The sequence below is a fragment of the Nannospalax galili genome, unplaced genomic scaffold, assembly GCF_000622305.1.
Source record: "Nannospalax galili isolate Female #2095 unplaced genomic scaffold, S.galili_v1.0 scaffold344, whole genome shotgun sequence".
Taxonomy (NCBI): domain Eukaryota; kingdom Metazoa; phylum Chordata; class Mammalia; order Rodentia; family Spalacidae; genus Nannospalax; species Nannospalax galili.
In genome coordinates, this window is record NW_008352153.1 from 444,435 (window position 1) to 471,262 (window position 26,828).

The window sequence follows — 26,828 nt, forward strand, 5'->3', positions numbered from 1 at the left end:
CACAACTGGCTTGGAATCACCAGAGAGACCAGCCTGGCCTCTCTCTCACAGCAATCCACCTGCCTCTGCCTCTCAGTTGCTGGAATTAAAGGTGTGAAGGTGTGTGCCACCAAGCCTGGCTGCATGTAATATTTTTCAAGGCTTATCCATGTAGCATGCACTAGTATCCTATCTTTGTGAAAAAATCAGTCATATTCCTTTGAGTTTCTTCATGTGTTCATTGTAGGCATTTGGATTGTTCCTTCCTTGGTTTGTGGTGAACAATGCTTCTATGAACATGATATGTTTTAGTACCCTGTTTCATTTCATTGGTGCATTGCAGCAATTTGGTGATTGGTCAAACTGCTTTTGATATTATTGAGCTGTGTTGCATTCTCAGTGATATTTTTACTGATAAATAAACCAAATACTAACCTTTTTTTTTTTTTTTTTTTTTCCTCCTAATTCAAGCCCCAAGTGTCAAGTTCTCATAACCCTACATCAACAGAAGAGCAGCAGCTATATTGGGCCAAGGGGACTGGCTTTGGAACAGGCTCTACAGCTTCTGGGTGGGATGTAGAACAAGCCTTAACCAAACAGAGGCTGGAAGAGGAGCATGTCACCTGTCTTCTGCAGGTGTGTTTATGAATTGATACTGTCAGTAATCAATTATTTTGTATGTGTTCTGATTTTTAAAATATTGATGACTTTATTCATTCTTAATGAATTCATTATTCATATCTTTTTCCTTTCTATAATTTTCCCTTTTTAAATTTTTTGCAAATTTCATACAATGTGTTTTGATCCTATTTAGATCCCTTCCCCTCTCTGCACTACCCCTTTCATATCCCTAACCCAGTTTCATGTAGTATATATTTTACACACACACACACACACACACACACACACACACACACACAGAGGCGTGTATAGACTCAAATTTGTGTCCCCAAATTTCCTTTGGTGTATATTCACCCACTGGAGCCTGGTTAACGTATTGTGAGTCTCACCCTTAAATGAGACTGAATCTCCCCTTCCCAGCAGCTAATGGTTTCCAATAATTCCTCAGGTAGGTTTGAGATTTCTTACCCACTTCCCAACATTTATGCTGAGTTTTGTCTGACTTGAGTTTATGTGGTACTTGTGTGTGGTATCAGCATTGCTATGAGTTACTGTGAGTAACTGACTAGCTGTCTGGAAAACTGTTTCCTTGTGGTCATCTACCTCCTCTGGCTCTTACAGTCTTTCCTCCTCCTCTTCTGCAGTGATCCCTGAGTCTTTGGAGATAGACGTTAGATATAGGTGTTGAATTTGGGGATAAGTACTCTACAGTCTCTTATTCTCTGCACATCCGCCAGTTTTGAGTTTCTGTGTTAATCACTATCTGCTGCATAAGGAAACTTCACTGGTGAGAGTTGAGAGATGCATTAGTCTCCAGATAAAACAATAAGTCATTAGGAGTCACTTTTTTTTTTTTTTTTTTTTTTTTTTTTTGAAAAAGGGTCTCCCTGTAGTCCCAGCTGTCCTAGAACTCACTGTGTAGACCAGGCTGGCCCCCTGCCTCTGCCTCCTAAGTGCTGGGATTAAAGGTGTGTACCACCACGCCTGGCAGGAGTCACTTTACTATTATACATTTATTAGGCTTTCTTCTATGGCTTGTGACCTGTCTAGCCACAGATTCCTAGGCTTTATCAACTTCCGGTATGAGCTTCATCCTATGAAGTGGACCTTAAATCTAATCAGAAAGTGGTTGATTGTGCCCATATTTGTGCCAGTGTTGCACCAGAGGTCATATCTTCCCAGACAAGTTGTTGAAGCATGCAAGATTCACATCTGGATAAGATTAATGATAATTTTTCCTTCTGCTAACATGCATAACACCTTTCAGCACTATGAAAACTAGCCAGTAGAGATGAGGCTTTGAGGTCAGCAACAACTTAATTTCTTCTTGTTTGTTCTACAGCTCATGTATGTAGTATCTTCAGAAATAGGATCTTATTGTCAAGTTCTGGTGGCTAACCAAGAGCAGGGGCAATGACCAGTAGTGTTTGAGGGTCTGTGGAACCCCTGGTCAACAGCTTCCAGAGGAGTCCTTTCCTGGGTTTTGGGCGCGAGACGGAAGAGAAGGTTTCATGTTCAAGGCTGGCCTTGAACTGATTTTCCTTTCTCCACCTTCTTGCTGCAGTTACAGATGTGTCAGCATTCTCACCTAGTTTGTGTTCACTTTTGTTCCCTTTTCCAAATGCATTCTAATAGGGTAATTGTAGTTCTGAATATCTTCCTTCTCAGTTAGCTTTCCAATGAGAGGGAAGTAAGGGGGATGGAATCCTGTAACTTCAAAGTGTACCAGGCCTACCTTCCAGTCATCGTTTTATTTAGTATGCTGCATCTGGTCCTCCTGTATTAACAGTTAATACTCATTCATTTTGTGGGGACTGAACCAAAGGGTTTATGCACACTCAGTCCATGCTTTGCCATTGAGCTGTATCTGTGGTTTGCTTTCATTTTCTTTTTTCAAATTGTTCTGTAATGTTTCTAGAATCAAGCAAACTGAAAATAGGGGCAAAGTCATCTTACCATGGAAATGAGAGGGAACTAACTGAATTTGATACCACCCTTCAGTATTATTTTCCACAATTCTAGGATGATATGCTCATTTTTGTATAGAATTCTATGATTCTAGTACTCTCAACTAGCTGGTTGAGTGTGGTAGAGTGCTTAGCTGATAGAGTGCTTTCCTCATGTACATGATGCCCTGGGTTCTGTCCTCAGTACTGCATAAATCAAGCATGATGGCATGTATCTGTAATCCCAATGCTTGGGAGGTGGAGGCAGGAGAATCAGAAGCTCAGGGTCATCCTCTGTTATATAGCAAGTTTGAGACCAGCCTGAACTAAACAAGATTTCCCCCCGCCCCCGCAAAAAAAAAAAAAAAAAAAAAAAAAAAAAAGGGAAAGGAAATAATAAATGATGTTAGAGTTGCTTGTAATGTTTAGTATGTATTCTTAGGTGGATTACTTCTCTGTGTTTAGTTATAACCCATCCTGTGCTAGCAACTCGGATGCAGAGTAGATCCTTCTGCTTTGAAAAGTTAAGTAAAAAGTACCCTCATTAAGTCAAGTATGTTGGTTGACACTTGTAATCCTAGCACTCAGGAGGCAGAAGCAGGAGGACCACTGAAAATTCAGGGCCATATACGGAGACTATCTCAAAAAAGTCATAAAAAAATCTTCTATTTAAACATAACAGTGTCAGATACTGATTGAGTAGAATATATGTAATGCCAGAATAAGGCATTGGATCTCCTGAAACTGGATTTACAGGTGGTTGTAAGCTGCTGTGTGGATGCTGGGAACTAAACCCAGGCTCTCTGCAAGAACAGCAAGTGCCTTTAACCCTGAGCTATCTCCAGCCCCTGCAAAATGGATACTTTTAAGTAGTCAGATTAAATGTCTAGCACATAAAATATAAGTCATTGAAGTATGTGAAACCAAAAATCCGCTTTAATTATAGCAATTCTTATTTTTAGGTTCTTGCAAGTTACATAAACCCCATGAGTGGTTCTATGAATGGAGAAGCCCAGCCATCTCAGGAGAGCCGAGTACAGCACAGCAATGCCCTGCCTTCTGTCCTTCTAGAACTTCTCAGTCAGTCCTGCCTCATCCCAGCCATGTCCTCCTATCTACGAAATGATTCCGGTAAGTTATCTCCAATTACTTCTTTGAAAGGTCTTTATGGATGAATATTTTTGCTCAATTAACGTTTGATGAACTTACTTCTTAGAAATTATATGTAACAGAAAGTGATTGTACAGAAAGATTGTGCATAATCTTCTAGACATTTTTCTGGTCTGAATTTGGTGAAATTCTATGCATTTCATCATTTTCCTACAACTATAAAATTACAGACAGTAACTTTTGTAAAAAGACTGATAAAAACTCAAGCCCATAATACTTGATAGTAAGTTTTTCCATAGATAATTCTTTGTCAATGTACAACAAAAACATTATTTATCAGTGTATATTCACTATACAAAATAATGAGCTTTAGTGTGTCCTACTTATGCATAATGGACTTCAGTGCTGTTCACCTCCCTTCATCTCATCCCCATCTCCCCCAAGTAGTTTTTTATTTCAAATAATATTCTTCTCAAATAATTTCCTTTTGGTCTTTTTGAGACAGGGTCTCCCTGTAGCTCCAGCTGACCTGGAGATGTAGATCAGGCTATGTAGATCAGGCTTGCCTCAGTCTCACAGATATCTGCCTGTCTCTGTCTGCCTCCCAAGTACTGGGATTAAAGGCATGTGCCACCATGCTGGACTTCCTAACTTTTTTTTAAAGGAAAAATTTAGATTTATTTAAAGTGTGTATACAAATGTGTGTGTGTATGTCGTGCACCAGCAGGCCAAGACACGTACGTGGAGGTAGAGGAAAATTTGCACAAATCATTTCTCTCATTCTACCCTGTGGGTTCCAGGTATTGAACTCAATTGTCAGGTTTGGAGACAAGTGCTTTTACCCGTTGACAATCTTGCCAGCCTTCTACTTTTTAATCTAGAGTCCACATATGATAGAAAACATAATACTTATTTTCTGGATATTGCTGATTGTACTTAACATTATGATCTTTAGTTCTATCCTTTTTCTTGCAAACAACATGAGCTTAGTCTTTAAGGTTGAATAATACTCCGTTGTATATATACATTGCACATTTAAAAAAAAATCTTGGAATGTGTGGATGAACATAGAGGCCAGTGAAGACCTTGATGACATGACTGATTTACTCAGTAACCAGTTGTGTATAAGAGTTCTTCTTTTTTTTTTTTTAATGGGGTATTTTGCTACTCTAACATTACCCCCTCTGAAGAGGTAACCCTAAAACCTTTTAAGGATTAGATAAGAGCTCCCAAATACTTTTGACATTTTTGTCCTTGGAACAGAGTATGTTGATAACAGGCCCAAGGACATTCTGACTTTTAGCCAAGAAACTGGCTACATTTCTTTGGTCTTTTTACCCTTACTGCCTAGCCAATTCCTACCTCCTATTCTTATCATGCCATTCTCTGAAGGGGATACTGAAATTGCCAATAGGGAATAGGGATGCCAACTGCACTGGCTTATCAGTGGGTCTAAGACTTCCAAATTGCATAACTCTGTAGGGAGAAAGGAAAGTCCTTGGTTGGTGAATAGGAGATGTGAAGGAGAAGTAAAGGCAAGAGTAATTAGCATTACAAGTTCTAGACAGGGAACCAGAAAAAAGTCAGAACAGGGCAAATTTCAAATGTTCATATCAGAGTCTATTGGAAATTCTTGACAAGAGCTTCCAAAAGCATCCCTCTTGGTTTCCTCCTCATTTTTCTTTTGTCTACCAAGGCTGGACTCGAGAGTGATGGACTTGGGATTTGTTTTCAGGCACTTTGATAGCTGTTGGAGTGGCTAGAAGCAGTGTCAGTTCCCTCTCAAAGGCTTCTAGATAGGGGAAGAAAACAAATTTATCCATCATTTTAGAACAATAGTGGGTTGTCTCCCTTAGCTACAGGTGGGCACTAGAAGGCCAATATTTGAGGTCTTACATATGAACGGCACTTTCTGGTTAGGAATAAAATCATCAATGAGAAATAATTGTCTAAATAACTTTTTATATGGATTTAAGCCTAATGTCTGGGAAGTGTAATCCCTTGAATTCTTAAAGAAATATACTGATGATCTTACTCTTTGGTTATACTTTCCTTTTGGGTGTTTAAGACCACACAGTTGACCCAAATAAATCAATTTCTTTTTATACTTACGGTCATTTGAGGATCTGTTCCTCAGGGGTCACATGGGCTTCTGGCTCCTTTCTTTTAGCAGTTCCATCTATGTGAAGTCAAAGGTCCTGTTCTACCATGTCTGGCTTCACTTGGAAGCATAAATGAAATGTTTCCTCTAAGTTGACCCACTTTGTATACTGGATAAGTTGTAGAACAAACAAGTGTGTATGTAGTGTCTTGAGCAGGGGCAATGGCCAGTTTTGAGTGTCTATGGGAACTCTGGTCATCAGCTTCAAAAGAAGAAATACATTCCTGGCACTGGGCTTTTTCTTTTCTTTTCTTTTCTTTTCTTTTTTTTTTTTACAGAGCATAGGTTTGCTAGTCCATGGTGTCTAGTAGGGGCAAGTGTCCCCCTGTTAATAGGGTAACTTTTTAAAATCTCTTTTTATGTTGTATGTTTATATACTTTAAGAAGCTTCTATAGTGGTAAGTTTCCATATGACTTTTTCTAAAGGCCTTCAGGGATAGTTATCCCTCCCCATACTCCTTCCTCTCTTCCATTCCCTACCCCATTTAACCCTTCCTGCTCCATTATCCTCCCGACCCCCCCTTTTTTGAGATAGGGTCTCTTTGTAGCCCCACCTGGCCTCTAACTCCCTATGTAGACCAGACTGGCCATGGACTCACAGAGTTCCGCCTGCTTCTACCTCCCAATTGCTGGGATTAAAGGTGTGTCCCACCACACCCAGCACCTTTCTCCCTTTTTCATCACTGCATTTTGTCTCCCCTCTTCCCTTGTGGGTGTGTACTACTTTCCTGACCTGTATGGGTTTTTCAGTTGAAACACTCTCTGAGGGTTCATAGTGCACATCCTTGATGGTTAATCATGCTGAAAATTTTGTATTTATTCGCCATTTGTGTCTCTTATTTGAAAAATGTCAGTTCCGTTCATTTGTCCATTCATTCATTGAATTATTTGATCTTTTGTTGTTTAATTTTATCAGTTCTTTATGTATTCTGGATGTTAATCCAGTATCAGATGAATAGCTGAAGCCACACATGGTGGCACATGACTTTAGGCAGACAAATCTCTGTGATCAGGGCCAGCCTGATCTACATAGGGAGTTCTAAGCCAGCTGGGGCTAGAGGGAGACCCTGTCTCAAAACAAAACAAAAACAATAGCTGAGACAGTGATCTTATTTGCCAGAAATAGTCACTGTTAAATTTAGTGTTGTAATCATTGAATAATTATCTAAGAATACTTTTTACTTATAGCTTAATACTGGCTTTGCTGCCATTTAACTTAATTGAATTTTAAATTTTAACTTTAATTTGTAAATTTAAGATTAGAGCTGAAGAGATAGCTCAGCAGTTAAGAATATTTGCTCTTATGGAGAACCTGGGTTCGGTATGCAGCACCTACATAGCAGCTAACTGTCCTGAAGTTTGAATCCAGGGGATCCAGTGCCCTTTTCTGGCATCCATGGGCATTGCATGTCACGGATGCACTTAATATACAGGCAAAAAAAAAAAAAAAATCAATCAGAAAAAATTTTAATAACTTTTCAGATTGGTAAATGTTATTAGAAACATGTCTGGAGATTTATGCAGATTTAGTTTTGTTCAAATACCTAACAGTTCCATCTTTTGTGAATTTATTGTTTCTAGCAGGGCTATCTGATGAATTCAGTTTCCTACTAGAGCCATTTAATAAATTGACCTTTTTTGTAGACCTGAAGTGGGTATATAGGAAAATTTATATCCATTGATGTAAATTTGTACATGGAAACTTGTTTCTTTTTTCTTTAATATTTTCTTTATTATTTTTATTTTATGTGTATGCGTGTATTGCCTGCATGTAGGTAAGATGACCCGTGTCATGCAATGCCCCAGAGGACAGAAGAGGCTGTCGGATTCCCTGGAACTGGAGTTACTGACAGTTGTTAGCTGCCATGTGGATGCTGGGATTCGAACCCGGGTCTTTGCAAGAACAGTCAGTGTTCTTGAGCTATCTCTCCAGCCCTAGGAACTTGTTTCTAAGTATTTGGTTTAGGGCCATCACAGCAACAGATGTGTTGCCATATTTAATTGTTCTAACCAGGGTAAGATGAGTCCTTATTCTGGTTTTGTTCTGTTTTCCTTGATGATTAGTAATACTGCATTTGAAACACACTTATTAGCCCTTGTATTTCTTCTTTTGGTAAATGCTTTTTCTGGTCATTTGTTTTTAAATTGGGTTACTTGAATTTTTGTTGCTATTGTGTTTCTTAAATATTCTGGATATTTTGAATAGTTTGTAAAAAGAAAAAAAAGTCTGACTTTTCATTGCTTGCCTTTGATTTTGTAGGCTTCTTAATGACACAGTCTTAATTTTTATAGTCATTATGTAGGTTTCTTTAAAAAAAATAAAAGTACTGTATGATCCAGCAATCTCTCTACTGGTGTATGTCCAAAGGAAATAGTAAAATTAGAAAGGTACATGCGTGCAGAAGGTGTTTGTTGACAGGTGGATAAATTTTTTTTAATGGCATATGCACAGTGGAATATTATTCAGCGTAAAAAAGGACGAAATCCTGTCATTTGCAGCAGTATGAGGGAATATGAAGAACAGTTATTTTAAGTTAAATAAGCCAGGCACGTGAAAACAAATAGTCTGTGTTCTCACTCATTTGTAGAAGTTTTAAAAGTTGAGCACATAGAAGTGGAAAGAACAGAGTTCCCCAGAGGATAGAAAGAGGTGGAATAATACAAAAGATCAAAGGAAAAGTATCAAAATACATGGGAGTGAGAGATAAGTGTTTTTTGTTCTTTTTGAGACTGGGTCTCCCTGTAGCCCAGCAGGCCAGGAAGCCTGGATATCGCTATGTAGGCCAGGCCTGCCTCACAGAGATTCACCTGCCTCTGCCTCCAGAGTGCTGGGATTAAAGGCAGAACTGGGGATTGTTTTAATGTTCTGTCAACCCACTAGGTCAGTTAATTATGCATTTCAAAGTACCCAGAGAAGATCCCAACAGTTGTAGATAATTTTTAGGAGATAAAAATGCTAATTATGGCATCAGTGAGATAGCTCCCATTAGCTGAAGACAGGACCTAAATTCAGTCCCTGAACCCACCATGGTGGAAGGAGAAAACTGATTCTTACAAATTGTCCTCTGACCTCCACCTGTGTGTGCCCCTCCCCAAATAAATAAACAAATGTTAAAAAAAGAAAGAAATACTAATTGTCTCAGTTTTTTATTATTATACCTTATATGCATTCAATGATTTGCAAAACTGTACTTAATAATTACAAGTACATGCTATTGAGGTGATAAAAATCCAATAAAGAGAAAAAGCAGCCAGGCATGGTGGCGCACGCCTTTAATCCCAGCACTTGGGAGGCAGAGGCAGGTGGATCTCTGTGAGTTCAAGGCCAGCCTGGTCTACATAGTTCCAGGACAGCTGGGGCTACAGGGAGACCCTGTCTCATAAAGACCAAAAAGAGAGAGAGAAAAAGCAGTTGTTTTTGTTAGAAATAAGATCTTTGTGTATAGAATGTGTTCATTTTAATCTCTCAGTATTTGACTGATCTTCTCTTGACTGTGCAATTCTAAATCTGCATCTGTTGGGCAGTATCATCACAGTCATAGCTGTAGTAAGCCTGCAGTTACCCTACTCACCCCTAGATGGTGAGGCTTAAATGCTGCAAGTTTACAGGCAGAGTTTGAGTCTCATTTTGAAAAACATTGTTTTGTTTTTTTTTCCCCAGCAGATGATATGCTGTCTTATGGCATATTATTTGCTATTCATGTAGTGGGGCATGCTAAAAATAAAAGTAAATAAATAAAAAATAAAGTGTTATAGAATGTTTACGCTTTTAGTGTTGGTTTCAAAACATGAAGGTATCTTTTCAGAGTAGAAAAGGAAGTTAGGGTTTTCCTGAGAGGTAGGAACTTGTGTCTGTAGCCAAGAAACTGGTACGAGAATCCCTTGGGAGCCACAATATTGGGTAATCTCAAGTTGTAGTGGGAATTTACCAAATCTTGTTTGAGGTTGGTCTTTTGTTAAAACTATTGTTTTCTTTTTTCTAGGTAGGGTCTTGTTAGGGCAGGCAGTCCCAAACTCTTGATCCTTCTGTCTTAGCCTCCCTCCCTCTGGGATAGCAATAGCGTACAACCATCCTAGCCCTGTGTTGAGCCTTTAGAAAACCTGAGCCTAACCCTGCCACACATGCACATAACAGACAAGGAAGTACAGCAGGACAGTTTGAGAATTAGATTGTGATTAAAACCTAGATTCTAGCATAACTGGATTTCCTACTTTGCAATAACGTAGATTTCTAGAAAAGCTGTCTTGTAGACAATTCAGTCATACTCATCAACTATCTTCCTAGCAATGCTGCCGTCTGATTACTACAAATTGATCACAATGAGTAAGCTAACATTAGTACAGCAATTGGCTAACCTGTAGCTCATCATTTTTCTCTTCATGTCTGATTTCTGTCTCAGGATCCAATCTGGGACACCCCACTGCTTTTAGTTGTCATGTTTTCTTAGTGTTGGTTGTCTGGTAGAAGGCGGGGTTCTGTGGATGTTTATATGGTCTGTGTTCTTACTTTGTGCTTTTCCCTTTCTTCCTTGTAGTTCTGGATATGGCAAGACATGTGCCCCTCTATCGGGCTCTGCTGGAATTGCTCCGGGCCATTGCTTCTTGTGCATCTATGGTGCCGCTGTTATTGCCTCTTTCTGCAGAGACTGGTGAAGAAGAAGAACAGTCTGAATGTCAGACTTCTGTTGGTACATTATTGGCCAAAATGAAGACCTGTGTTGATACCTACACCAACCGTTTAAGGTAAGTACCATCCTTGTTTCCCTTGTTCTTGCCTTTCAACAGTATTTTTAAAATAGCTCTGTTGATGTTTTGGATATACTACTATTTGAACAAACATATACACAAGCAGTATATTAAGGTCTAAAGAAAATATATCCACCTGTATCTATACACCTGTACCTATACACCTTTATCACAGTGACTTATCAGATATTGCCATGTGATTTTTTTAGCTGTAGATAATGAGGTTTTTAAAAATGTGTCACAGTGCATTTGTTGTATGAAAATGTTAGTTTCCTTCAGTATTGATGTCAGAGACACCACTGAATGTCAGTAAATACATACATACAACAGCATTGTTCTTACTGTTTCTAATCCACCATTGTATAAAGGTGCTGTATTTTTCGTGGCTTTTTATTGGTGTGTATTTGGGTTATTATAACCTTGTAAATAGATCTTTTTGAGGCTTATACAAAATTGTACAGATTGAATCTTAGTGACCAGAATGTTTCCTTTGTATATTACTCTTGTCATTCAGATAGGTATTATACATTCCTGCCATAACCTTCCTTAGAAGTCAGAAGACTCAGTCTTTATTTATTGGAGTTACAATGAAGATAATTGTTAATGGAACCACTTAAGTTTTAAGATCATGTATGGTCTAAGTTTTTAACCTTAACAAATGGAGTTACAAAAAAAAAAAAAATGAAGCTGCAAAAGCTGTATAATCTAGAAATTTTTCTTGGCAAAGTCAGTTTTCCTTAAAGATGACCTGGTTCTGATTTCTAAGGCATTTATGTTGTTGTTGTACTCTGTTGTTTTGTAAGAACTTGCATTTTAAATGATACATGCTTCATAATGCCATTGAGTTGATTGCCAAAAAATAGCTTGAGGTAAAAAAATCAGCTTTTTAGATTTTCTTGTCCTAGCTTAATGTGCTCTCTGTAGCAAGGATCACACATTGGAAGAGATTAAAAGAAGGGCTGCTTGATAGAAATACTAAAAAGCTATAGTTTCAAACAGGCATGGTGGTATGTGTTTATAACTGTTCAGGAGGTTGAAGCAGAAAGATCACCTGAGGGCAGCCTGGGCAATAGAAAGAGATCTGGCTTTTAAAAAAAAGTAATAATAATAAAGGTACATGCCACTGGATTTAGTAGGAAAGTAAAATTTACAGGTATGTTTTCTTTGATAGTTTGTTGTTGTTCATTGCTACATTGTAGAAGAGAATGATGTTGTATTTGGTTCCATTCTCTTTTACCTCCCTCTGTTCCCAAGCTTTCTGATAGGTGATCTAGGAAGCCAGTGTAGTTCTGTAAAAATAGTGTGGTGCCAACATGGAATGGAACCTCTACTTGAATCTCTTCCTCCTATCCAATAAACGTAGTGTTTGACCAATTTGTTTATCATATACCAAGATTAGAAGGTGCCCAAATGTCTTGGAGGGAATCTGCTTTGCGTTCCTTACCTTATATTCATCTGTTTTAAGATGACTATATTAGCTTATAACAAAACAAAAAATTTACCCTCAGTTTTTGATTCAAGGTTATCTTATTTACACAGAAAAATTACACAATTGCACAGTGATTTAGAATGTTATAATTATAGCCTTATTCAAAATAAATATCACAAATCTGTAGTTCTATAAATGTGACTGTAAAACAGGAAAACACAAATAATCTGTCTGTAAACTGTGTATTTCCTTATTCTATAATTTCTAGTGTATCCTACAAAAATGGACATGTATCATTCTGAATTATAAGACAGACAATAAGCTTTTTTGCACTGAATGGAGTTGTCTGTTCATATAGCAAATGCTATGTAAATTTTTACAAGGAATTTTCTCCTCAGTTGTATTCACTAGGAAAAAATAGTTTCCAAGAAAGAATAACTAAATTTAACTTCACTTTTCAGTTAATTATCTGGAAAAAAATCACTCAGCTAGAAAAAAATCATACTTCAGATGAAATATATACCAACATAACATACATATGAAAATCATAATAACTGTTCACAAAGTTCATTTTACTTGTGTTGTTTTATCATTACAAAGATCCTCTGAAGTAACTATTTTTAGTAACTCCCATTTACTACAAGTTTTTTGGTGTTGATCATCATGCACTTCTTAGTAGGAATCCTTTGTGGTTTTCATTATATGGGGATGCCACTGTTAGAGAACCATTAAAAATGTAGGTATCCAAATGTTGGAGAGGATGTGGGGAAAGGGGAACACTCATCCACTGCTGGTGGGGCTGCAAACTTGTTCAACCCCTATGGAAAGCAGTGTGGAGAACTCTTAAAAAACTACAAATGAACCTACCATTTGACCCAGTTATACCACTCCTTGGTGTATACCCAAAGAACTCATCCTACTGCAGAGACACTTGTACATCCATGTTTGTTGCTGCTCTTTTCCCAATAGCTAAGAGATGGAAGCAACCTAAGTGTCCCTCAATTGACAAGTGGATAATGAAAATGTGGTTCATTTATACGATGGAGTTCTACTCAGCAGTAAAGAAAGATGAAGTCATGAAATTTGCAGATAAATGGATGGAGCTAGAAACTGTTAAACTAAGTGAACTAACACAGACTCAGAAAAAAAAAAAAATCGACATATGTTCTCCCTCATATGTGGATCCTAGAACCAGACCCTGATAAATGAGTATGTAACCAGACATAACTACAGGAACCAGGATAATGGAAAGGAAACAGAGGTTTTTTAAAAAAAAAAAAAAAAAATGTAGGTATCACTCTATCCCTACCTCCCATTCAAGCTTTGGCACTTTAAAAATTGTTTCAACTTCACAGAAACTAAAATCCATTCTTTTTTAGTCTGTCAAAGACTTAAGAGGCCGTCTTCCTTTTCCTTTTGTTTATATTTTGTCTTTAAAAAAAATTTTAACCAAGCATACAGAAAAAAGATGCCCTACCCCCAAAAGTTCATTGTATTTAACCCCAACCATCTTAGAAACAGTGTACAACATTCTGCAGCTCTCCACTTGATAAAGGTGATTACCTGTAATGATTTTTATTGAAGTTGTTTTGTGTGTTATATTTAGAATTTTATTTTTCTTTTGGGGAATGAGAAACATTAAAATGATTGAGAAGCTTACTATTAGTTGGTGGATAACAACCTAATTGAGATTATCCTGTATTGATACCAATGACTAAGCCTAATTTAGTCTGATAATTCAAAGGATGAAGGTAATCCTCTGGGTTAGCATCATCCTTTTTCCAAGATAGTGACATATTAACTGGAGAAAAAAAAAATTTTTTTTTTTTTTTTGGTCTTTTTGAGACAGGCCCTCCCTGTATCCCCAGCTGCCCTGGAACTCCCTTTGTAGACCAGGCTGGCCTTGAACTCACAGAGATCCACCTGCCTCTGCTCCCGAGTGCTGGGCTGCCACCACGCCTGGCTTAATTGGAGAAATTATAACCAGTCATTTTTAATATTAACATATATATCTTACTAGGAATGTAAGACACTACGAGAGAACCACCCCCAACCTAAAGTGGAAGTAGGAGTTAAGAGTTGAGGACGCAGTTTGGGGGCATAGCACTGGCCTAACATGCACAAGGCTCAGCACAGTGATATCCACCACCGCCACTCATCTTGCCCTTTAAAAGAATAAGGATGGGACAGTGACATTCAGCAGGGTACTTGTATCCCAAGCTCTAGACGATATTAGTGATGCAAAGAAGCATCTCATATTAAGGTAAGTTTGGTGTGTCATATAGTATGTGTGTGCAGATAGTGGTGGGATGAGACCAGAGAGGAATTGAGCCTAGAAGGTGAAGAAGGGTCACAGATTTATTTAAAAGTGGCAAAGAGTCAGGTGTGGTGGTACACGCCTTTAATCCCAGTCAGATCTCTGTGAGATCTAGGCCAGCCTGGTCTACATATGAGGCCAGCTGGGACTACTGGTATATCCTGTCCCCAAAAAAGACAACAGATAAATGTACTTGCTGTCAAGCCTGATGACCTGAGTTTGATCCCCAGGATCCACATAATGAGAGAACCAATTCATTCAGGTTGTCCTCTGACCTTATCACACAAATTTTCATGCATTTGTCCTCCCTCAAATAATAAATAATAAATAAATGCAATGAAAGAATTTTTTTGAAGAAATATAAAGCCAGTTCCTAAATAGAACTATATTCCTTGTTCCAGACATTTGACTTAAAAAACAGTCATGTAACTCAGACTTCAAGTTACCAGGGATCTTCCTCAGTAGAGTGCTAGTACTATAGAAGCCCAGGAAGAAGTTCTACAAAACTGATCCAACTGCTTGGGTACCTGACTGGCATAGTTATATAGAAAGCTGTCAGCTCTTGTTTTGATGAGGCCCAGTTGCTTGTACAGACTCTTTATATGAGGGTCCATGAATATATAGAAGGCAGGAATGAAAAGCTGTATGCACATCAGAATGTACATTCAAGATAAAAGTTGAAGATGCAGAACGCTTGTGCACCAGCCAATAAGCTTAAAATAGTTTTCCTTTTTTTTTTTTTTTTTTTTTTTTTTTTTTTTTAGATCTCCCTGTAGCCCCAGCTGTCCTGGAACTCACTATGTAGACCAGGCTGGCCTCAAACTCACAAAGATCCACTTGCCTCTGCCTCCCAAGTGCTGGGATTAAAGGCGTGCGCCACCACGCTCAGCAGTTTTCCTTTTTTAAAAAGTATTATTTTTTTATTTTATGTGTATGAGTGTATTGCCTGCATGCATGTAAGTGCAGTTTCCTTGGGGGTCAGAAGAGGGTGTTAGATTCCCTGGAACTGGAGTTACGGACAGTTGTTAGCTGCCATGCGGATGCTGGGACTCAAACTTCTCTAAGAGCAGTGAGTGCTCTTAACTGCTGAGCCATCTCTTCAGCCCCGTTAAAATATTTTTTCCAAGGCTTTGTATATATATATATATATTATTTTGAATAAATCTAAATCTCAATGTGAGTTCATGAGAGAATGGAGCTTACTGACCTAATCAAATCATAAGTGAAAACTAAAGAAATTTTCTTAGTAGATATGCTTTGTCAGTCTCCTTACAATACCTATGTATGTTATTATTTACTTTGAGGAAGTATATCAGAACTAGTACCATTTATCATAAGTGGAAGAATAACTACTAAAATTATTCTGAATAAATAGTGTATTTCCACTAGAAATGTGGTAGCCCATGTGTTCAAAGAGGCATAATCATTCTCAGCTTTTTTGGAAAGTGAAAAATTGGAATAATAAAATTCATACTCATCAGCAGTGAGTTGTATAAACCACAGTGTATACATACATGTAAAATTATGCAGCAGTGGGAAATAGTAAAGTAGATCTGTTTCTAAGTATTCCTTAAATGTTAAAAGAGCTCTTAGGCATCAATACATTTTAAAAAGAGGTTGAAGTACAGTATAAGGTAATTTAGTGTGGTGCAATTGGGGGTTTTTGTTTTTCTTTTTTTAAAAAATTTATTGGCCCGGCATGGTGGCGCACACCTTTAATCCCAGCACTTGGGAGGCAGAGACAGGTCGATCTCTGTGAGTTCAAGGCCAGCCTGGTCTACATAGTGAGTTCCAGGACAGCTGGAGCTACAGGGAGACCCTGTCTCAAAAAGACGCCCCCCCCCCAAAAAAAAAAGTATTTTTGTATTATGTGTATGAGTATTTTGCCTGCAGAGGCCAGAAGAGGGCATCAAATCCCCTGGAACTGGAGTTCCAGATGGTTGTTAGCCACCATCTGGGTGCTCAGAATCCAACCTGGGTCTTCTGGAAAAACAGCAAGTGTTCTTAACCCCTGAGCCATTTCCCTGGCTCTGAATTGTTTATTTTTTATAATTTCATGATTATTGAATAAATTGCATCTTTTTTCTTTTGGTGTACAGTTCTGTGAACTTAGGACATGTTAAAATTTCTGTAACCACAGCCATAAACAAGCCATGCAATAGTTTGATCACTGTATTTCTATGCTGAAGCCCATCATTTTGCAGTTAATCCTTCATCCTGTCTTTAATCTTGGCATCCCCTGATAAATTTTCCAGGACTGTGTTTTACCTCTTCTTAAGATGTTTACTAAAAGTGAAGAAGCACAAATGGCCAATAAATATTTTAAAATATTAAACATTCTTAGCCATCAGAGAAATATAAATCAAAACCACTTTGAGATTCTGTCTTACCCCAGCCAAAGTGACTTATCATTAGGGGAGAAAAAAGATGACAAATTCTGGAGAGGATGTAGAGAAAGAGGAACCCTGTTTACTGTTGGTGGCAGTGTACACTAATATAGCTGTTACGGAATCTGTGTGGAGGAGCCTCAAAAAAGTTTAAAACTGGAACCACCATATGACCTAATGCTGCCATTTCTGGGCATATACCAGAAGAACTCTATATCCTACCACAGAAATATTTGTATATCCATGTTTATTGCTGTATTATTCACAAGAGCTAGGAAATGGAACCAGCCATATGAGTAGATAATAAAAATGTGGTAGATAAACATGATGGAATTCTGTTCAGCTCTAAAGAAAAATGAAATTGTGAAATGTGTAGGAAAATGGATGGCTCTGGTAAGTATTATATTAAGTAAGGTGACCCAGATTCAGAAAGATCATGTGGAGTCCTGTCCTGGCAGTTAACTCAGGCATGGTTAAGCATTTTCTTTCTAGTTTTTTGTTGTACTATATGCTTAAAACTTGATCCTTGCCTAACGTGGTGGCTCATGCCTTTAATCCCAGCACTGGTAGGAGGGTCTCTGAGTTCCAGGCCAGAGACCCTGTCTCAAAAAGACAACCCCCACCCCACCAAAAAAAACATGATACTTAGCTCTTGTGTTACTGTTTTTGTTCCTGAGACAAAAGAATTTAAGTGGGAAAGACATATTTTGGCTCAGGTTTTGGAGGTTTCTCTTCATAGTCTGCTGATTCTGTTGCTTTGGGCTGAGGGTGAATCAGAGCATCACTGCAGTAGGAGAATGTGGTGGAGGGAGCTGCTAACCTCATGGCACCTAGAAAGCAGACAGTAGAAAAAGACAAGGAACAAGGCTTACCCCAGCAACCTACTCTGCCCATGTAGGCAGTACCTCCTAGTGGTGTGTTCCTCTCTGCACTACTCATCTGAGGACTAACTCATTGATGGAGTCAGCCACCTCCCTGTTCAGATCACCTCTCAGCAGTGCCGCTAGCTGGGGACCAAATGTTCATACAGGAACCTTTTTGAGAATTGCCAGGTCATAACATCATGCTGTACTAGTTTTTCTTGTCCACCAGATTATGATCCTCTTAAACAGAGCCTGGAATAGCTAGCTTATATATGTATTCCTAGTGCATAAGTAAGTACCTGTTATTACATGTGCTCATTAATATTTATTGGGTGGAATAATAAAGAAATGAATGCATTTAGAAGTGCTTAAGAGTTGACTTGGAAGGAGTTCTTCTGTATAGTTGGCTGTATTTGAATAATTGAATGTTAGACTATGGGTTAAATTTTTTGCCTTTGACCAGACAACAGATACATACTTTATACATCATTTATTGTCTTCATCTATATTCTTTTCAAAATACTTTATTTTTTGATGGTTTTGTGGGGTTGTTTTTTTTGTTGTTGTTGTTGTTTTTCATTTTTGTTGTTGGCTTTTTGAGACAGGGTCTCCCTATATATCCCTGGCTGGCCTGGAACTCACAGAAATCTCCCTACCTTTGCTGAGATTGCGCCCAGCCCTCTTTGACAATTTATGTGTATGCAGTGTATCTTAATCATAGCCCACCCCTTAAGGGGGCACTTTTATTTCAATAAGATGTGACCCAAGTAATTCTTGGTAAAGGAATGTAGAGAAAATAAATTAGTTGGGCTGTCTTCTACACCTGCTTCCATTTGGGTGCTGTGCCAAGGAGTAGACTAGATGGAGTTAATACTGTAGCCATGTAGCCAGGGGTGGTGCTGCACTTAAGAGTGGAAGCAGGAAGATAAGTAGTTCACGGCCAATCTGGGTTACTTATGGAGTTCCAAACCCAGAAGAAAGTGATGATGATAGCACATTAGCCATGTTCCTGAACATTCTAAATCAAATCAGGGCTTTATTAAGAATGAAAGCTTCTGACATCTGCAGGCATTGCATGACATGGGTATACTTAGATACATGTGGCAATACACCCATAAACATAAAAAAATGAAAAGAATGAAAACTTAAACCTGACATAGTGGCGCAGGCCTTTAATCCCAGCACTCAGGAGGCAGAGACACACAGATCTCTGTGTGGTCGAGGTCAGCCTGGTCTACATAGTGAGTTCCAGCTGAAGCTGCAGGACAAAACAACAAAACCCAAAAGCTTAAGAGAAGGAACTTGCATTGGCACAGTGGCACAATACCATGGCAATTATTTTGTATCTTGTAGCTCTGTAATTACAGCTTTCATTTGACTCTTAGGTATGACAATATGTGAAATAATTATATGTGAGGGAATTATAAGTGCATGTCTGTCTACACATGTGAATCTACACACCGTAATAAAAGCCTGGAAAGTAGCCTTTCAGTTTTGTGTGTGTGTGTGTGTGTGTACATGTGCATATGAAGGGCAAGGGGCAGGCAGACTTGGGTGCTCTTAAGTATTGTCTACCTTTTTTGTCTTTAGACAGAGCCTTTAGCTGACTGGCAAGTCCCAAGAATATACCTGTTCCTGTCTCCCCAGTGCTAGGATTACAGGTGTGCCTCATTGCACATCCTGCACATGGAGATCAGAGGACAACTTTGTGGCAGTGTTGGGGGCCAGAGAACAGCATTGTGGGAGCTCTCTCATTCCACCTTCAGGATCAAACTCAAGTCAGCAGACTTGTGTGGCAATCTAGCTGGCCCCATCCTGCTGGGTTTTTGTTTTTGTTTTGGTTTCTTAATGTGGGTTCTGAGGCTCTAAATCAGGTCCTCGTGCCTATAAGTTAAGCTCTTTAATCTTCTGAACGATCTCCCTAGTCTCTGAATTTTTACTTTTTTTTTAAAAAAGCATTTTATTTATTATTTTATGTGTATGCGTGTATTGCCTGCATGTAGGTAAGTGTACCCGTGTTGTGCAATGAATGCCCTCGGAGTACAGAAGAAGCATCCCCTGAAACTGGTGTTACAGACAGTTGTTAGCTGCCATGTGGGTGCTGGGATTCAAACCCAGCTCTTCTGTAAGAACAGTGTTCTTAACTGCTGATCCATCTCTCCAGCCCCGTGAATTTTTACTTTTAAAGTAAGATTTTGTGGGATGTTTTAGAGTTCTCTCAATTATAATTATACCTAAATAATAAGGTAGTTCTCAGGCCAGGCGTGGTGATGCACGCCTTTAATCCCAGCACTCGGGAGGCAGAGGCAGGCGGATCTCTGTGGTCTCCATAGCGAATCAGGCCAGTTGGGGCTACAGGAAGACCCTGTCTCAAAAAGACCAAAAAAAGAAGGGGAGGGGGGAAAGAAAGAAAGAAAATAAAGTCGTTCTCTATAGTTTGATGACTGATTTTTACAATACTCTGATGGGGTTGATATCTAGTGTCAACTACATCGATCACTACTTGAGGAATGAGCGTAATTTTAGTTTATTGATTTTTTTTTTTTCTTTCCTGATTTACCTGGTGGATTAACCTGCTGATATTGTAAGGTGGCAGCTGGAAGTGATTTATTGTGATTTGTATGTCTTTTAAAACCTGACAATTCTGTAGACATTATTGAACACCTAGTGTACAAATCACAGTATATTGCAATATCCTTAAATTTATGATTATATATTACCACCTACTAATGCCCCCAGGGCCTCCTGTCAAGATTCACAATTTGTAGTAGCTTCATAATGGTGATTTAACTGTAAAGATCTCATAAGTATACTGTCAAAATTTTACATTCAACAATTGCCAGTTTTGAACTGAAAGGCAAGAATGAGGGTTAGTAGTTACCAAGATTGTCTTCATGAGTTAAAGTATTTTAAGGAATATCTGAAAATTTTCTTCTTTGGCTATATTTAACTTTAATTTTTATTAGCATGTATTATACTGAAAAATGGATCTTGTCTAGCTAGTTTTAGAAAACCAACAGGAACCATATTAGGCCAACAACCTACTGACAAGTTATACATACATCCAAACCAAAGAATGTAATATATGTCATTTGGACAATTTTTTTAAATTTTTATTTTATGTGTATGTGTGTATTGCCTGTATGTAGGTAAGTGCACCCGTGTCGTGCAGTGCCCACAGAACTCAGAAGAGGTTGTTGGATCCCCTGGAACTGGAGTTAGGGACAGTTGTTAGCTGCCATGTGGGTGCTGGGATTTGAACCCAGGTCTTCTCCAAGAACAACCAGTGTTCTTACCTGCTGAGCCATCTCTCCAGCCCCACATTGGGACAATTTTATACATGCATGCTTTCATCTCCTCTTATGGTTTACTCCACACTCTCACTCTCCTCTTCCTAGTCCTCTCCTACTTGTATGTTGTCTTTTTCTTTTTTTTAAATTACTTTTTTTTCATTGATTTTTTGTGTTTTCCTACAGAAAGGTTTTTTTTTTTGTTGTTGTTGTTGTTGTTGTTTTTGTCTTTTTGAGACAGGGTCTCCTTGTAGCCCCAGCTGTCCTGGAACTCACTATGTAGACCAGGCTGGCCTTGAACTCACAATGATCCACCTGCCTCTACCTCCCAAGTGCTGGGATTAAAGGCGTGCGCCACCACGCCCGGCTTTATACAGAAAGTTTTAATCATCTTTATACTCCCTTCCCCACTGGCTCCCTCCCATAGCCCCCCACATACATTCTGTCATTTGTATAAAGGCCTGTCATGTCAAGTTAGTGTCCCAGATGTCCCTTGGTGCTACTTCATCCACTGAGGTCTAGTTAGCCTAGCTAGAGTCCCTCAGCTCGTCCTCACCCAGTAGTAATCAGCAGCCAATAATTCTTCAACTAAGATTGGGGCTTGCTGCCCATTTCCACAGTTCTATACGGGGTTTTTGTCTGCTTCAGTTTGCATGGATCTTGTCCATGCTGACACAATTGCTGTAGGTTCATGTAAGAAGAATCCCAGGAGCCTGTAGGATTCTTATTTCCATATGGTCGTTCACCTCCTCCCTGGCTCTTACAGTCTTTCTGCCCCCTCTTCCACAGTGGTCCCTGAGCCTTGGGTGGGTGGATTTTAATAAAGCAGTCCTGTCCAAGGACCCACACTCTGTAGACTCTTACTCTCTACATTTTGGCCATTTGTGAACTTTTGTGTTCCTGGCCCTTGTTCGTTGTTCCATGAGCTTTAGGTGTAAAGTTGCATCATAGATGCGCCACTTAGATCCTCTATCACTTTAAATCCAGATACTAAGAGATGGAGCATTGATGTCTATATTTAGTCATGTTTTATTAAAAACTATCTTTACTGTCCAGCACAGGAAAAAAAATTACAGTTTCTCATTTATTTTATCCAAAAAGTCTAATTTCAGGTCTGCTTCTTTAGTTTCATACTTTGACTGGTTTCTTTTATATAATATTTTTGATGTTTGAGTCTTCAGCTGTAGGAAATTAGTCCCCTTTGGTGGGAGAGTGATACTAAAAATGTCAGACAAAAAGAATCTGAATAGTGTTACACACCAAAGTTCTTGAGGTCTGCTGGGTGTGGTGTATATACCTTTAATCCCAGCACTTGAGAGGGGCAGTTGGATCTCTGTGAAGTAGCCTGGTCTACACAGGGAGTTTCAGATAGGTTCTGATTACAAGGAGACCCCATCTCAAAAACCCAACAAAAAAAAGTTAATAATAAATAAATAAAGCTGGGGCTACAAAGAGACCCTCTCTCAAAAACCAAAATAATAATAATAATTAGGATAATAAATAAAAAAGAAAGAAAACCTGTGGTCACAAGCCCAATGCTGAGTCTGTTACCAAGTGTAAAGGATCAAAATTCAGGGAAAGGGATTTTCATAATTGTCAGTTGGTGACATAGGTAAACAGAAAACAAAAGTATTTCCTTTTCTTCTGCCCATTTAATATTTCTTAGTACATTTCTTAGTATAGTGTACCAGCCTCTGTGCTTTAATAGTTTCTGTTCTTGAGAATAAACCAGTCTTCATGACTGTGGGTGAGTTCTAATATATAATTGCATATAGTTCCATAATAAATTATAAAAAATAATGATAAAACCGTAACTTTTTTGAGACAGGATCTTTCTGTGTAAACTTTATTGGACCTGGAATTCACAGAGATACACTTGCCTCTGCCTCCCAGGTGTTGGGATTAAAGGAATTAAAGGCATGTGCCATGCCCGGCTTTGTTTTTTTTTTTTTCCCCTCTTTTTGTAGCAGGGTCTCTCTGTAGCCCCAGCTGTCCTGGAACTTACTGTGTAGACCAGGCTGGCCTTGAACTCACAGAGATCCGTCTGCCTCTGCCTCCCAAGTGCTGGGACTACAGGCATGCACCACCATGCCCAGCTCTCAGCTTGGACTTTTTATATAGGATTTGAAGTTTTAAAATCGCTTAAAGATGGGTGTGGTGATGCATACTTGTAACCCCAACCTTTGGGAGATAGGGGCAGGAGGATCATAGTAAGTTTGAGGCCATCTAGGGCTGCAGAGTGAGACCCTGTCTCAAAACACAAACAGAAGCTGGGCATGGTGGCACATACCTTTCATCCCAGCACTTGGGAGGCAGAGGGAGAAGGATCTTTGTGAGTTCAAGTCCAGACTGGTCTACATAGAGCGTTCCAGGCCAGCTGGGACTACAGGGAGAGACTGTCTCAAAAAAGACCCCCCCCCAACAAAAAACCAGAAAACAGAAAATTCAAACAAAACACAATCACTTAGGTATATGTTATTTTTGTTGCTATATGTGGTAAGCACAGAAATATCATCCTTACTTGACAATGAATGAAACTATTAATTGTTTAAAACAGTGAGTATTTCTGTAAGAAACAGTCTATTTTGAGGCTGGGTGTGGTGCCGCACACCTGTAGTCCCAGCACTTGGGAGGCAGAGACCAGTCTGGTCTACATAGTAAGTTCCAGGACAGCTGGGGCTATAGGGAGACCCTGTCTCAAAAAGACCAAAAAGAAACAGTATATTTTAAAATGAAATGAAAATCTTTTTTAAAGGTTAAAAACTCATTCAATTTTATGTCTTACAGGGTTTATACTGAGTTCAATATTGTATGACTATTAATTCAACTGTGAACCTAAAAATTTTATAGCTGCTTTTGCAAGAGATGTATCTTTGCTCTGGAAATTGTTATTGAGTATGTTAAAGCTGTAATGAATTGCTTCTTCTATCTTCTAAGCCAGCCATAACCCACTAGCAACAGCTTTAGCCCAGCTCTTAGCGACAGGATCAGGAGCACCTTTGCTACAGATGCTGCTACTTTGGTTTCAATAGTAAGTAACAAAGCTAGGATTTAGTTCAACAACTCCTGATTCCTGTGAAGTACAAAAAGAGTATTGGGACATAGTATTAATGAATAGAGAGGTATTGGGTGGCTCAGTCCAGGCACTTACCTTTTTATGCACCTTCACCACCTAGTAGTTTCTTGATCATTTGATGTGAAACTTATATAACTTTAAAATTGTTGACTTACCTCAGTGGTCTGACATTTATGTAAAATGGTCATTTTATTTTCATCAATTGCCTTATATTAGCTCTCTTTCACCTGAGACAAGACCAATCTATAAAATAATGGATTTCATTGTACCTCAGGCAGTCTCAGTATTGAATCTGAAGGCTATTGCTTTTAACTTATACCAAATATTTCTGGCGACATCACAGTAACTTACCTGTATAATTACCTGTATAATCTAGAGGTTATTATAGCTGTCAGGGCTTCTAGAATTCAGCTTGCCTCTGTTTACAAATGAGAAATAAAGATCTGTGCAGATTGTGACTTTTAAAGAGCCATGATCAGAATTCAGCTCTCCTAATATCTAGTCAGTATATTCACTAAATTAAATTTAATCTCCAAAGAGCAGTTATGTTTGTTTGTGAATTATAAGCTCAAAATGGTAGTAGAAGGGTCAATGGTTTATGAGCTAGGTATTTATAGCATGTAAAAATAATATAAATGTGGACAGTAAATTCAAAATTATTCTTAATTTTAAAAAGCAAAAGATGTATATGCTCTAAAGGAAAATCTGAGAGTTAATTTTAAAAAACATCTCCTAGACTGGTGAAATGGCTCCATGGGATAACAGCACTTGCTAAACAAACCTGATGACCTGAGTTCAGTCCAGGAACCCATGGTGAAAACAGAAAGCCAACTCTCACCAAAGTTGTCCTCTATTTCCACATGTGCACCTGCACTAACACACACATCATACACATCACACACAGTGCACACAAATAAAATGAAATTTTGAAGAAAAACCCACCATGTCCTTTAATCTCTGGAAGCACATACAGCAATAGATATTTTATCATTTTTCTTGTGTTTTCCTTTTTATTGATTCTCCTGAAGAATTTATGAATTAGGACAATGATAAAACATTAAAAGCAGTGTAGTTCTTAGTTATCTTAGTTATGCTTAATTAATAATTAGCAAGCATACAAACCAAAATAAACCTTACATTTTTTTATGTCTGTCTGCTTAATGAATTAGCAGCCAAGAGCTCTTTATGATCACTTACATGACTCAGCTTAAACCAGTATAAATTAACTTAAACCAGTTTTGTGTTTTTCTTGCTCAGTTGTTTGGTAAAGTTAGAAAAGAATAAAAATAAATTTTCTGAAATTTTTTCATTGATGGTGTGTAGTTTTCTACTGGCTTTTCAGGCTAGTTGCATAGCTACTTGAATAGATTAGTGGATTATATTGGTTGTAAAGTTGTTTTCTTTGTGTGGCTCAAATGCAGTATTGTTTTCTATGCCTTGAATTTTATTACTATCTTTATTTTATTTTAGTTTAGTTTTTGCATTACTTGCATGTGTGTAAGTGCACCCCTATTGTGCAATATCTTCGGAGGTCAGAAGAGGGTGTCGGATTCCCTGGAACTGGAGTTAGGACAGTTGTTAACTGCCATTGTGAGTGCTAGGAATCAAACCCAGTCCTCTGCAAGACCAGCCAGTACTGAGCTATCTCTCCAGCCCTGAATTTTATTACTATCTTGAAATACTGCCCAATTTTGGCCAGTTATTGTTCAACATTTCCGTTTGGGCTATTATTTTGGGGGGTGTTTGTTTGTTTTGTCTATTTTGGGACAGTGTCTCCCTGAAACCCCAGCAGTCCTAGAACTCACTAAGTAGACCAGGCTGGCCTTGAATTCATAGACAGAGATCTGTCTGCCTCTGCCTCCCAAGTGCTGGGATTAAAGGCATGTGCCACCATGCCCAGCCTTGGGCTATTATTTTTTTAAATGAAGGGCCAGGTGTTGTGGACTGTTGCTCTTGTCAGGACTTCTTGGGAGACTGTCAGGAGGTTGCAAGGTCAAGGACAGCAGCAGCATCAAATAGAAGATGCTGTCAATTTAATAAAAGGACTTACAGTGTCAATAACCCAATAATATGTATGTAAAAGTATAATGTAAGCCAGGCGTAATGGCGCGCGCCTTTAATCCCAGCACTTGAGAGGCAGAGGCAGGCAGATCTCTGTGAGTTCAAGGCCAGCCTGGTCTACAAAGTGAATTCCAGGACAGCTGGGGCTACAGAGAGACCCTGTCTCTAAAAAAGATTAAAAAACAAAAGTATAATTAGGCTATTGAATGAAATTCTGTTACCTCATGTTGTGAAGACCAAGCACTTGGTGGGGAGGGTGTTGTTTTTGAGACAAGAGGAATAGTTGGGTCCAAGAGTTTTGGACCAGCATGGGCAAAGGATTGTGAACTCATCTCAAAAGCAAAACAAAATTTCTCAGTTTTGCTTTTCTGTTTTTGTTTATTTGAGACAGGGTCTTACCATGCAACCCTGGCTGACCTGTAACTCTCTGTGTAGACCGTCTGGTCAAAGATTTGCCTGTGTGGCATGTGCTGCCACATCCACCCACCTCTTTGGTTTTTAAGTACCAGTTCTGGTGAGGTTCATCCCTGCTGCTCACCTCATCCTACATTATCTCAGAATGAAGTCCACATATAGCTATGGCAGTTTGGTTTTACTTTTGAGTAAATGTGACCCTTTTACTACTTCTTCAGAGAGAGAAGCAAGGTGATTATTTTATCTCTGATCTTCTGTGAAAATATTAACTGCTGGACTCCAGCCAAATCATATTGTACATTATTCAATATTTCATGGTTTCACCAAAAATTTGAGAGCGGTACTTGCTGCCATTCAGAAAGCTGAGCGAGGTGGCACATGCCTTTAATCCCAGCAGATGCAGGTGGCTCTCCATGAGTTCAAGGCCA

General features: G+C 38.7%; 1 protein-coding gene across 11 annotated transcripts in view; it reads left to right on the forward strand.

Annotated features, from left to right (window-relative positions):
- The window catches only part of Birc6 (baculoviral IAP repeat containing 6), a 218,539-nt gene that overhangs the window by 166,888 nt on the left and 24,823 nt on the right, over positions 1-26,828 (forward strand). For all 11 annotated transcript variants that reach the window (XR_003846397.1, XM_029554048.1, XM_029554054.1 and 8 more), the window contains 3 exons: positions 451-615; positions 3,509-3,677; positions 10,353-10,560. Coding sequence is in view for 10 of the 11 variants with exons in the window: in XM_029554048.1 (XP_029409908.1) it covers positions 451-615; positions 3,509-3,677; positions 10,353-10,560 (542 nt within the window). In the remaining variant the exon portion in view is untranslated. The remainder of the gene's footprint in view (positions 1-450; positions 616-3,508; positions 3,678-10,352; positions 10,561-26,828) is intronic.